The 13,167-nt window shown below is 55.8% G+C and overlaps 2 protein-coding genes across 2 annotated transcripts in view; one reads left to right on the top strand and one right to left on the bottom strand.

The window, feature by feature from the left end:
* Positions 1-4,480: 4,480 nt before the first annotated feature.
* On the bottom strand, positions 4,481-9,900 carry Pde6h (phosphodiesterase 6H, cGMP-specific, cone, gamma). The gene is made up of 4 exons (XM_013025108.1): positions 9,632-9,900; positions 7,449-7,596; positions 7,160-7,200; positions 4,481-4,803 (listed from the first exon to the last, which is right to left on the bottom strand). Exons 2-4 carry the CDS (start codon positions 7,580-7,582, stop codon positions 4,727-4,729), a joined length of 252 nt encoding a protein of 83 aa, XP_012880562.1. The 5' UTR covers positions 7,583-7,596; positions 9,632-9,900; the 3' UTR covers positions 4,481-4,726.
* Positions 9,901-10,037: 137 nt separating this feature from the next.
* The window catches only part of Arhgdib (Rho GDP dissociation inhibitor (GDI) beta), a 14,332-nt gene continuing 11,202 nt past the window's right edge, over positions 10,038-13,167 (top strand). The window contains exons 1-2 of the mRNA XM_013025107.1: positions 10,038-10,056; positions 10,847-10,905. The gene's annotated coding sequence lies outside the window, so the exon portion shown is untranslated. The remainder of the gene's footprint in view (positions 10,057-10,846; positions 10,906-13,167) is intronic.

The following is a 13,167-nucleotide window of genomic DNA, read 5'->3' as shown; positions in this document are numbered from 1 at the left end:
TAGAAAGATAGATGATAGGTAGATAGATAGATATGTAGATAGATAGATAGATAGATAGGCAAATGGATGGGTAGGTAGGTAGATGGATGGATAGATAGATAAAGAGGCAGGTAAATGGATGGGTAGGTAGACAGACAGACAGACAGACAGACAGATAGAGAGATAGAGAGAGAGGTAGGTAGATGGATGGATAGATAGAGAGGTAGAGAGGTAGGTAGGTAGATAGAGACAGACAGACGGACAGACAGGCAGGCAGATAGATAGATAGATAGATAGATAGATAGATAGATAGATAGATAGATAGATAGATAGATAGGTAGATAGATAGATAGATAGATAGATAGATAGAGAGGTAGGTAGGTAGATAGAGACAGACAGACGGACAGACAGGCAGGCAGATAGATAGATAGATAGATAGATAGATAGGTAGATAGATAGATAGATAGATAGATAGATAGATAGATAGATAGATAGATAGATAGATAGATAGATAGAGTAGGTAGAAAGATAGATAGACTGATTGGCAGACAGACAAATCCCTTCTGGAGACTGGTAACGCGGCCCCTTCCCCACTGGGAGGCGCTGTGGAGGCGGCGCGGGGCTGGGCTCTAGCGCAGCTCCGAGTCCCGGGCGCCAGCGCCAGCCTGGGCCGGGGAAGCTTTGTAACCCCCAGTCCCTCCCCAGCCTCCCCCAGCGGCTCGCAAGAGACAGAACATCCACCCAAGTCCAGAACCAAAGGCGATGCCGGTGGGGGCCGCAGCTTTCTGAGTCAGAGGAAAGGCCGGGTGGACGGACACGGGGAAGGGCCAGGCAGCGGCTGAGAGAAGTCCTAACGCGTGAACAGATGTGTGCGTGGACTGTCAAGTCTAGGTGCGTGTGTGTGTGTGTGTGTGTGTGTGTGTGTGATGGGTCTTGAACTCAGGGCCTGGGCGCTGTCCCTGAGCTCTTCAGCTCAAGGCTGGTGCTCTACCACATGAGCCACAGCACCATTTCTGGTTTTCTGTTGATTTATTGGAGATCAGAGTCTCATGGACTTTCCTGCCCAGGCTGGCTTTGAACCGTGATCCTCAGCTCTCAGCCTCCTGAGTCGCTGGGATGACAGGAGTGCGCACCAGTGTCGGGCCTCAGTTTTCCCTTGTCCGTTTAAAGAGGACAGCATGATCTCCGGCGTGGTGATGCTCACCTTGACTCCCAGGCCTGGGGAGGCCCAGGCTGGAGGATCACCCCTGCGAGGCTAGCCTGTGCAAAACAAAAAAAGAAAAGCGGCCAGGCAGGACTCAGCCCCGAGGCCATGAGAACCAACACCCACAAGATGGCAGCCTAACCCTGAGGCTTTGAGGGCTCCAGCCGCCGCGGGAGTTCTCAGGTCTTGCGGAAAGGGTTCTCGGAGAAACTTCAGGAGTGCCCCGAGGAATGCTGGGAGAGCAGGCTCTGCTGGCTCTGGCCTCCACTAACAAACTAATGACGTCGGGCCTACGTGGCCTGGCGTGAGCCTGGCATCCCAGCCACTCAGGAGGCTGAGATCTGAGGATCGCGGTTCTGAGCCAGCCCCGGCAGGAAAATCCATGAGACTCTTTTGTTTGTTTGTTTGTTAGTTGTGGGGCTTGAACTCAGAGCCTGGGCGCTGTCCCTGAGCAATTCAGCTCAAGGTGGGTGCTCTACCACTTGAACCACAGCGTCACGTCTAGTTTTGTGGTGGTTCATTGGAGATCAGAGTCTCATAGACTTTCCCGCCCAGGCTGGCTTTGAACCGTGATCCTCAGATCTCAGCCTCCTGAGTAGCTGGGATGACAGGCGGGAGCCACCAGAGCTTGGCTTCCAGGAAACTCTTAACTGCAATGAACCCCCCCCCCAAAAAAAAGCCAGAACTGAAGCTGTGGCTCAAGTGGTAGAGTGCCACATTTGAGTGAAAAGGCTAAGGGACAGTGCCCAGGCCCTGAGTTCAAATCCCAGGACTGGAGTGTGCGTGCACGTGCACACACACACACACACACACACACACAGCTTTGTGTTTAGAGAAACCATGGTTAAGCAAAGTGCCCAGGGTCTCTCCCACCGGGAGGGGAGCGGAGCCCTCGCTGCCCACAGGTGTGGGGAGCTGACCACGGGCCGCGTGGGCACGGAAGGCATCCGCATTCCACGGCTGCGGCTACCAGAACAGCAGCAGCCCAATGGTGGTGTGATTACAAGTAGGACTTCCTGCCTGAGGCCCAGGCCCAGCCCCCCTGGGCCTCCCTGCTCACCGCACTTCCTCTTCTTGCTTCTTATTTTTCTTTTGTGGGGACTTCCTAATTTTCTTGCCAACGGTGGTGCGGTCAGCCGTGTCTAATAATGAAACATACAGCTTGCAGCAAAGAAGTCTTACAAATAAAACCCCACTGTCCTGCGGGCCAGCGTCCTGATTCTCCTGCGTGTTGAGGAAGACCCTCGCAGGGGCAGAGCTGACCGCCGCGGCGCTGCCGAACCCGGGGTTCACTTTGGCTTTGAATGCAGACAACCTGCGAGGAGGCCAAGGCTGCCCCCAGCTTTATCCAGAACTGCAGACTGGTTTATTGGTCAAGGCAAGACTTGACCAATCAGGAGAGAGAACTTGAAGGACTTGACCAATCAGGAGAGAGAATTTGAAGCACATCACCAATCAGGAGAGGGACTTGACCAATCAGGAGAGAGAATTTGAAGCACATCACCAATCAGGAGAAGAATTTAAAGGACTTGACCAACCAGGAGAGAGAATTTGAAGCACATCACCAATCAGGAGAGAGACTTGGCCAATCAGGAGAGAGAATTTGAAGCACATCACCAATCAGGAGAGACTTGGCCAATCAGGAGAGAGAATTTGAAGCACATCACCAATCAGGAGAGGGACTTGACCAATCAGGAGAGAGAATTTGAAGCACATCACCAATCAGGAGAGAGAATTTAAAGGGCTTGACCAATCAGGAGTAAGAACTTGAAGGCCTCGACCAATCAAGGAGAGAGAACTTAACGTACTTGACCATTCAGGAGAGAGAATTTGAAGCACATCACCAATCAGGAGAGGGACTTGACCAATCAGGAGAGAGAATTTGAAGCACATCACCAATCAGGAGAGAGAATTTAAAGGGCTTGACCAATCAGGAGTAAGAACTTGAAGGCCTCGACCAATCAAGGAGAGAGAACTTAACGTACTTGACCATTCAGGAGAGAGAATTTGAAGGTCATGACCAATCAGGAGAGAGAACTTGTGACCAACCAGGGGAGAGAACTTGAAGGATGTAACCAATCAGGAGAGAGTATTTAGTAGATGTGACCAATCAGGAGAGAGAACTCAATCCCTTGCTCCTCTCCACCCATTTTCCTTTCTTTTCCTCTTTCCTCTCTCCCTGCACCGCCCTCCACCCTCATCCCAGAGAATTTGGTCCATTTTTTTTTTAAACCACAGATTGCAAACGTGAGGTGAACCACGGTCAGTGGCGTTCGGGTGGGGGCAGCGTCTGAATGGCTCAATCGCCAGGAGAGTACTGGCGGGGAAGGTTGCTCGGAACCCACAAAATGGCACAACCTTTGAGGTTTGCATGAAGCAAATCCTCAGTGTGTCTCCAGTGCCCGCCCACCCTCCCTGGGCACCTCTGACTGAATGGGAGCGCATGGAAGCGTTTCCCAGTTGATATCTGTTTGTTTGGTTTTGTGCCAGTTCTGGGACTTGAACCCAGGGCCTGAATGTCATCCCTGAACTTTTGTGCTCAAGGCTGGCGCTCTACCATGTTGAGCCACGGCTCCACTTCCAGCTTTCTGGTGGTTCATTGGAGATCAGAGTCTGAGTAGCTGGGATGGCAGGCGTGAGCACCAGCGCCCGGCTCAATGGATGGTTTAAAGGGGATTGATCATAGCCGCACACACACCAACAGGTACAGTAATATACACCGAAATAATTACAGCTCTCTGGTATCTGATGCTCTTGTTCATTGGCTGGTGTTCGACCTCCCGAACCAGGCCTCCAGCCCCAAGCCCTTGATATAAACCCACTCCAAAACAATTTAGACTCAAGAGTGTGTGGTTTACCTACTGGCCCAGCTGTATTATGACTTGACTCTCACTTCTGCGCTCTTTTCTAAGTACCAGGCCCAGCTGTTCATCTGATTCTCAGAACCAGGTCTCTCCTGCAGCACTGCAACTTCCCTTATGAAATGGGAAGGGGAAGAAAGTGTTACCCTAAACGTCTAAGGCCAGCCGGGCGCTGGTGCTCACGCCTGTCATCCCAGCTCCTCAGGAGGCTGAGATCTGAGGATCTCCAGGTAGGAAAGTCCATGAGACTCTTAAAAAAATAAGTGGAGCTGTGGCTCAAGTGGTAGAGCACCAGCCTTGAGCACAGAAGTTCAGAGACAGCACCCAGGCCCTGAGTTCAAGCCCCGGGACTGGCACAAAGAAAGAAATATAAAATAGGTCAATCACAGCGAATGCCTTTGCAGGGAGGGATCTGAAGAACTGAGGCGCAGACAGATGAAGAGGATACTCCTGTATTATGGCTTCCCGCCCGCTGACAGGGAAGAGAGAGGTTTGATGGCCCACTGGGTGTTTATTCCCTGAGACAGAGATTCTGACACTAAAGGAATTCTCCCTGGGGACGGACGGACAGACAAGGGCCACATCAGACAAAGGACGTGCATTCAGACCGTACAATCCAAACATCTGGCAGATGCCTGGAAAGTGCCAGAAAGTTCTGGAAGGTCTCAGGGTTCCCCAGGGCTTAGATGATCCCGAACTGAGCGAGCTCGTGCAACTCTAGGTGGCTGAAGGCTTCCCAGGGACAGATCACGGTGATGTCTGGGGGGGGGGGGAGAAAGAGGAAGAGAGAGAGGGAGGGAGGAAGAGAGGGAGGGAGAGAGAGAGAGAGAGACGCTGTGTCAATTGCTTCTGCCTAAAAGATTCCCTGGCCAGGCACCAGTGCTCACGCCTGCCATCCCAGCTACCCAGGAAGCTGAGATATGAAGATTGTGGTTCAAAGCCAGCCTGGGCAGGAAAGTCCGTGAGACTCTGATCTCCCATGAACCACCAGAAAACCAGAAGTGGCGCTGTGGCTCACGTGGTAGAGCACCAGCCTTGAGTGAAAGAGCTCAGGGACAGCGCCCAGCCCTGAGTTCAAGTCCCAGGACTGACTCAATAAATAATAAATGAATAAATAAATAAGCAAAGACTTCCTGATTTAGACTGAGACACCTCTCTCCGCCCCCCACCCCCACCCCAAACCTGGGAGGTGCTGTAGCACATTTGTGTAGCCCAGGACAGACTCCTCCTCCAGAGACTTCTGCTGATTTTTTTTTCTTTTGCCCATCTTGGGTCTTGAACTCAGGGCCAGGGCGCTGTCCCTGAGCTCTTTCACTCAAAGCTGGCGCTCTACCACTTGAGCCACGGCTCCAGTTCTGGTCTTCTGGTGGTTCATTGGAGATCAGAGTCTCATGGACTTTCCTGCCCGGGCTGGCCTCAAACTTGCAATCCTCAGATCTCAGCCTCCTGAATAGCTGGGATGCCAGGCGTGAGCCATGGCGCCCGGCTCTGTTACATTTAGGGAAAAGAGATGTCCAGGTATCAGCAGGCCCCAGCCCCCATCTCAGATAAAATGTGATTATTCTGTAGCTCCAGAGGGACTAAACAGCTCGTGGAAAATTACAACCATCTAAAGGGAACTGGGACTGAGATCCCAGACCTTTTCCCCCTCTTTGAGTACCCGGATATCACCAGTCCGTCCAGGAGTGCTTGGAAAACTCTACCTGAAATCCTGGGGCCGTGGTAGGTTGGTGGTAGGGGTGGGGGTGCGTAGTAGTTGACTATGAAAACCAAACTCGGTAAAGAGACACGGATTGCAGTCAGGGGGGCCACTGGTCGAGTGCACAGGAGAAATCTAAAACGTACGTGTGCACGTGCGTGTGTACGCGCGCGCACACACACACACACACACCAGCACGCGAATGCCCCTGGCCAGCTGTACCCGATCGTACCAGAGCTTGGAAAAGAACCAAGCTCTCCAACATCCACGGGATGAACTGTGTGCCATTCCCACCACAGACTGTGACCTGCTATTATTATTGTTGCTGTTGGTGTTGTTTATACAACGGAATACTCTACAGCTTGGGAAAGTTTCAGCCGCTGTGGCTCGGATGGCTGGCAAAGGGAAGAAAGAAGCCATCATGCAAAAACCCCACCTGTGTGAGTGCGATCTGAATACCACAACCTTCTAGAAAAGACAAACACGAAGGTGTGGTAAGATCTGTGGTGGTCAGGGCTCAGGGTGTGTGTGTAGGGGCAGGTGTGTGGGGGGGGGTTGCTCCGGAAGCAGATGCGTTCTGAGCGCTGCGGGGGGGGGGGGGGGGGGGGGGAGAAGGGGTGGTTTGTAGGAAGTCTCTAGAACCTTCTGTTGAATTTTTTTGTCCTGCCAACCTAAGGCTTTCTGAAGAAACAGTCTTAACTTGGACCACACAACCATCGTAGGTGTTTTGTGATGAATAAGAATGACCTAGCCGGTGGGGGGGGGGGGGGAGGAGGGGGTGTTTAGTGTGGGGGTTGGGGTCCTGGGTTGTCCGAGGAGAAAATGGCTGCTAGACTTTCTGGAAGGTCTCCCTCCAGCCACTTGAGTCTCTCTGGGTCTTAACAGCTCTTAATTCAAAAGGGAAGATGGTCTAGAAACTTCTGAGAATCTTTATTGGGCGGGTGGAAGGGGCTCACGCCTGTCATCCTAGCTACTCAGGAGGCTGAGATCGGAGGATCGTGGTTCAAAGCCAGCCGGGGCAGGAAAGTCCGTGAGACTCTGATCTCCAAGGAACCACCAGCAAACCGCAAGTGGCGCTGTGGTTCAAGTGGTAGAGCGCCAGCCTTGAGTGGAAGAGCTCAGGGATGGCGCCCAGGCCCTGAGTTCAAGACCCAGGACTGACCCCCCCCAAAAAAAGCCAAGCTGTTAAACAACACGAGTCATGAAACTGTGGGTCTACCCTCATTTTTTTGGGGGGGGTAGTTAGCATCTGAGCACGCACTTAGAGGGGTAAATTCAGCACCCAGTCCTTTTCTGGAATTCTCTCTCCTTTCCGCTGGCCCTGGCAGCCTGAGTGTCTACCTGCATGGAACCCCAGAGGTTCACGTAGATGGGGATGGGTTGGGGTGTGCGGGGGGAGCAGGGGGGGAGTCTTACCTGTTCCCAGGCCCTCCATTCCCGGAATGTCATCTCCAAATCTATGGATTTACAAAGGAAAAAAAATGTCCCTCAGGTAAGAGTTAGGGTGTTCCTAGAAAGTCTAGCCCTCCCTCCCCCCAAATCCAGACACCAGTTAGCCCAGGCCTGCCATCCCTGCCGCTCGGGAGGCTGGCGCCTAGAGGACCAGAGACAGAGGCCAGGCCAAGCTGGGAAGGCCGGGGGCCCAAGGTGACCGGAAGGCGTGAAGTCTGACCACCAACGGGGAGGGCGAGGAGGAGGCCCTTACCCTTTGACCCCTTTCTTCGGGGGCTTGCTCTTGAACTGGCGGGTCTGCCTCTGCTTGAATTTGGGGGGCCCCCTGCGAGGGGTGGTGGGCCCCGGGGTGGGCGCCGGAGGGGCCAGAGACGCCTTGTCGCTCATGCTGACGCGGGCCCCTGCGAAGGAAGGAATGAGACTCGCGAGGTCCTGCTTCCCAGGCCTTGGCTCTAATCCTGGGGTGAATCGGCACGTTAGGGGGTGCAGGGGGTAAGCTTTTAATCTCAGCCGATTACTCAAAACTTCCCCCCCAGCCCAGAAGCAGGAGGGGGACGGGTGAGGTGAGGATGCTGGGGACAGGCTTGGGGCTTTCTGATGGTTTGATGCTCTTAGGGACCCCGGGCCCGCCGCCGCACAGTGCTGTAGTCTTCATCAGCCATGTGCGATCTGACCTCCATTCCATCCTTGCTTCCTCCGCCCCCTGACTCCTCCCTCTTTTGATGCACACATACGTGTGTGCAATCACACACACACACACACACACGGGTGTGTGGCAAGAGTGTACCAGCACGTGCCCGGGCATGTGGCTGACTCCCTCCTTCTCTTTCCCTGAGCTAAGAGCGCAAGATGTTAAGTTCCAGGCTGTGTTCATGGGGGTGCGTGCATCAATCTGTATATTACCTGACATGATTCTGTTTTTTTGTGTTTATTCTTTTATGTCAGTCCTGGGGCTTGAACTCGGGGCCTGGGCGCTGTCCCTGAGCTCTTGTGCTCAAGGCTGGCGCTCTACCACTTGAGCCACAGCGCCACTTCTGGCTCTTTTGGGGGGTTCACTGGAGATGAGTCTCATGGAGCCGGGTGCTGGTGGCTCACACCTGTTACCCCAGCTACTCAGGAGGCTGAGATCTGAGGATCGTGGTTCAAGGCCAGCCTGGGCAGGAAAGTCCGTGAGACTCTGATCTCCAAGGAACCACCAGAAAACCAGAAGTGGCGCTGTGGCTCACATGGTAGAGCGCCAGCCTTGAGGGAAAGAGCTCAGGGACAGCGCCCAGGCCCTGAGTTCAAGACCCACGACTACCACCACCACCACCAACAGAAAACAAGAGTCTTATGGATTTTCCTGCATGGGCTGGCTTTGAACCCTGATCCTCAGATCTCAGTCTCCCCAGGAGCTGGAATGACAGGCGTGAGCCACCGGCACCGGGCTGGGCAAGTTCATCCTAGAGAAACAGAGTGATTTGTTCAGGATAGCTGGTGAAGGTCAGGGTTGAGGTATGAGACGCGGGACCAGATGTGGGAGAGCGGAATCCAGATGCGGGACCCTCCTCCACCTTTCCCCATGCTACCACCAAGCAGATCTACCTTCCCAGCTGCTTCGGGGCCCTGAGATTATTACAGGGTGCCCCCCCCACAAAGCACCGCTTGTCAGAGGATGGTGCTCTGCAGAGATTACCGAGAAAGGATGTCAATTTAGCCCTCAGAGCCCGGCAAAGACTCTTAGCCTGCAGCCCCAAGCAGATTACAGGAAGGAGCAGCCCCACGGCTCAAGAGCAGCTTAGATGCTCTCTCAGGATCTTTGCCAAAATTAGAGCCATTTCCCAAGCAACCAATATAGCGTGCCCAGCCGGCCAGGGGTTTTGTCTCTGGTAGTGTTTTTATGACTGAATGACCCCCAGTTTCTTAAGAAATGTATTCTGAGCCTGGCGCCGGTGGCTCACACCTGTCATCCCAGCTACCCAGGAGGCTGAGATCTGAGGATCGAGGTTCAAAGCCAGCCCGGGGCAGGAAAGTCCGTGGGACTCTGATCTCCAATGAACCACCAGAAAACTGGAAGTGGCGCTGTGGCTCCAGTGGTAGAGCGCCAGCACCAGCACCTTGAACTGAAGAGACAGTGCCCAGGCCCTGAGTTCAAGCCCCATGACTGACAAAATTGAGAGAGAGAGAGAGAGAGAGAGAGAGCTTCTGGATTTCAGCCTTCTGGGTAGCTAAGATAACAAGCATCAGCCACAGATGCTCAGCTATCTGGGGGGGGATAAAGGGAGCTAGTTTCAAATCTGTGTCCCCTGTCTGTCTCCTGGGGCTGGGATTACAGGTGTGCACCGCCCTGCCCGGCTGTTTTCCTTTTGGTGTTTTCTGTCTGGGGTCCTTGGTATTTCTCCCTTGGGTCCCATGTAGCTAGGGATAGGATTGTTACCATGGAAGTCACCAGAATACCTGCAGGCCAAGCAGAACATCGCCTCGGTCCTGAGCCCAGGGCCACATGCCAGGGCTATCTCTGGCTGAGAGCTGCCTGTGGGATGCGTGCGGCTCCCCGGGACTCAGAGCCGTCAAATCTCGTGTCTTCTGGGGGGTCTTTGCTCCCAGAGAGACCTCTCCAGACGGCTCCTCCAGCGTGGGCCGCGGTCAACGCCAGCGCCTGGGAAGCCAAGGCCCACGGCTGGGTTAGAAGACCGTGAATTCATCAAGTTGTCTGACTCGGTTGGCCGCCCGGGGCCCCTGGGTTGGATACCAAGGCAGGGGTTTTTAGCTGAAAGAAAAATAGTAACACACACACACACACACACACCACGAAAAATGGGGGGAAAAACCCGCCGATATTGTTAGGAACACAAAGGCGCCCGGCCTCTCTACCTCGGATGGTATAAAATAATGAACGCTGCTCCGAATGGACTCCCATCCATGGAAATAGAGGGCTTTTTTCTTCTATGTTGTCTATGTTTTCTTCTATGTTTTCTTTCCTCTTTGTCTCCTGGGTGGGTTTCTCTGTCTCTGGGAGGGTGAGGGGGACACAGAAATGGGGGGACAGAGGGGGAAACCAAGGCAGCCGTGGTCTTCACTGGACACCAGGTGGAGAATGAACTCTACCACTGGTGGGTGGGGACGGGAGGGAAACACTGGGGGACAGAGCGAGGGAAAGGGGGACAGGGTCCACAGAGACGTGCGCTCAGGACCCGACTGATGTCACTGTCACCCAAATTTAAAACACAATAGTGACAGTGGGTGGATGAAGTCACTTCTTGAAACAATCACCCGTTGGACTCCAACCACGTATCCTCAGGGCATGGGTTCGAACTCAGCACCGAGCTGGCCGTGAGACCCCCTAGACACGGAAGTGACCGGTGGAGTTGGACCTGGATGCGTCCAGAGCTCCCTGGCAAGCTGGTGATTTTAGACACAGCGCCTGGTCCTGTACGGCAGCCACCGGGCGCGAGGTCCCTTCCCTCGGCCACCTGGACACACAAACCCTGTGTCCACGGCCACCGGGCCCCCCGCAGGCAGGACCGCAGCCGGGGAGGACGGACGCCCAGATAGGCCTCCAGCGAGCGGGAACCGGATTGCAGATCGCCCTGCAAGCTTCCTCTTCCACAGGCTTGAAGACATTTTTTTTTTTTTTTTTACCCCTCACTTCCTTCCTGTTCCAACGGCCAGATCTGAGACGTCGGAGCCCACAGACGGGGTGCAGACCGAGGAGCAGCAGCACAGCACATGTGAGTTGAAATTGTGGGGGACCCGGTGGGCCGGGGGGGGGACCGGGGAAGGGAGACTTAGACTGTCGGTAAAAAAAAAAAAGAAGGAAAATTGACCCTAGGCTAGGACCACCGCCCGCGGGGCTGGAGGAGCCATTCCTCGGTCAGGCAGACCTTAGGATCCAGGGCTAAAGAAAGTGCTAGAATGCTTGTGTGGGGAAGGGGAAATTGGGGCATAGAATGGTCGCGTTGATCTGGGTGTTGGGGAGATAGCTGGGGTGGGGGGGAGAGAAGTGTTGTTACTTGGTCCTGTGTGTGTGTGAGAGAGAGAGAGAGGGAAGGAGGGAGGGAGGGAGGGAGAAGAGGCCTGCTGACGTTGGGCCTGGTGGGCTTTCCTGCAGGGTTGGAGCTCCCATTTGGTCAAACTGAGGCACGGGGAGACTCGAGACCTCCATGATTGCAGAAGGCTTCTGCCTGTGACAATGGTTGGTGCAGGCAGAGGTGTGGTTTCCTGTTTTGAAGCAGACTGCTGAGGGGGGGGGTCAGAGAGAGAGAGAGAGAGAGAGAGAGAGACAGAGAGAGGGAGAGAGAGACAGAGAGAGGGAGAGAGATTAAATGGTTCAGAGCCGTCAAAACCCTAAGCCCTGTCTCAGCATGGCCTTGCCCACGGCGGGACAGACGGACAGGGCAGACACCCTGTTAACTTTGGGCGTGGGTGACACACCGTTTCTATCAGCATCGAGTTCCCACGGCAGGGTGGCCAAAGGAACACATGATAGCTGTTCAGTTTTGCCACAATAATAGTAATAATACTATCAATAACAACAACGGCAACAATAACAATAATAATAACAACCCTCTGCCTCAGAGAAAGCTAAGAGCAAATGGAGAAGACAGGTTCTAGAAGACTCTTCGGTGGACGTGGGGTGGTGGTGGATGCGGGGTGGCGGTGGATGCGGGGTGTGGTGGTTTCGGGGTGACACGGCGGGTCCAGGAGAGCTCGGGGCGCCGCCGGCTCCGCAGGGATGACCGGTCCGCAGCCTTTGCAGTGCGCATGCGGGTCCGCGCGCTCCGTGCACAGTGCGCATGCGGGTCCGCGCGCTCCGTGCACAGTGCGCATGCGGGCCCGCGCGCTCCGTGCACAGTGCGCATGCGGGTCCGCGCGCTCCGTGCACAGTGCGCATGCGGGTCCGCGCGCTCCGTGCACAGTGCGCATGCGGGTCTGCGCGCTCCGTGCACAGTGCGCATGCGGGCCCGCGCGCTCCGAGCACAGTGCGCATGAGGGTCAGGCGAGCTCTGTGCACAGTGCGCATGCGGGTGAGCGAGCTCCGTGCACAGTGCGCATGCGGGTCCGCGCGCTCCGTGCACAGTGCGCATGCGGGTGAGCGCGCTCCGAGCACAGTGCGCATGCGGGTCCGCGTGCTCCGTGCACAGTGCGCATGCGGGTGAGCGCGCTCCGTGCACAGTGCGCATGCGGGTCCGCGTGCTCCGTGCACAGTGCGCATGCGGGTCCGCGTGCTCCGTGCACAGTGCGCATGCGGGTGAGCGCTCCGTGCACAGTGCGCATGCGGGTCCGCGTGCTCCGTGCACAGTGCGCATGCGGGTCCGCGTGCTCCGTGCACAGTGCGCATGCGGGTCAGGCGAGCTCTGTGCACAGTGCGCATGCGGGTCCGCGCGCTCCGTGCACAGTGCGCATGCGGGTGAGCGAGCTCCGTGCACAGTGCGCATGCGGGTGAGCGCCGGGTTCCACGCGTGATCCACGGGCAAATACGTGAGTGGAGGCCGCGCCCCACGCCGAGCTGCGGGGCCGTGGTGTGGCGGGCTGGGAGGCCGGCCTGCTGGAGGCGAGTGACCGTCTGTCCCGGGGGCCTTCCGGGTGGCGGGGCGGGGCGCCGGAAGTGCGATGGTAGAGCCGGAAGCGCCGGTGGGAAGTGTGGGCGGAGAGCCGGAAGCGCGATGCTGGAGCCGGGCGGGGCCGCAGGCTCGGGTTCACAGGCACGTCCTGTCCTGCGTGGAGGACCGAGCCCCCATCACCCTCCAGCGAGCAGGAGACAGGGAGGGCCACCCGGCCCAGAATGTTCCATCCCCCCATCCTCAGTTCTGAGAGCGCGAGCTCTCAGCAGGGCCCGCCATGGGGCCCAGAGAGGTCGGCAGCGCCCCCGCCATAACCCAGCACCGAGCCCAGCCATAACCCAGCACCGAGCCCAGCCATAATCCAGCACCGAGCTCAGCCGTAACCCAGCACCGAGCTCAGCCATAACCCAGCACCGAGCTCAGCCGTAA

This window comes from Dipodomys ordii, unplaced genomic scaffold (genome assembly GCF_000151885.1).
Source record: "Dipodomys ordii isolate 6190 unplaced genomic scaffold, Dord_2.0 Scaffold81, whole genome shotgun sequence".
Classification (NCBI taxonomy): domain Eukaryota; kingdom Metazoa; phylum Chordata; class Mammalia; order Rodentia; family Heteromyidae; genus Dipodomys; species Dipodomys ordii.
The sequence above is the reverse complement of the archived record's forward strand: the minus strand, read 5'-3'. Positions and strand labels throughout refer to the sequence as shown.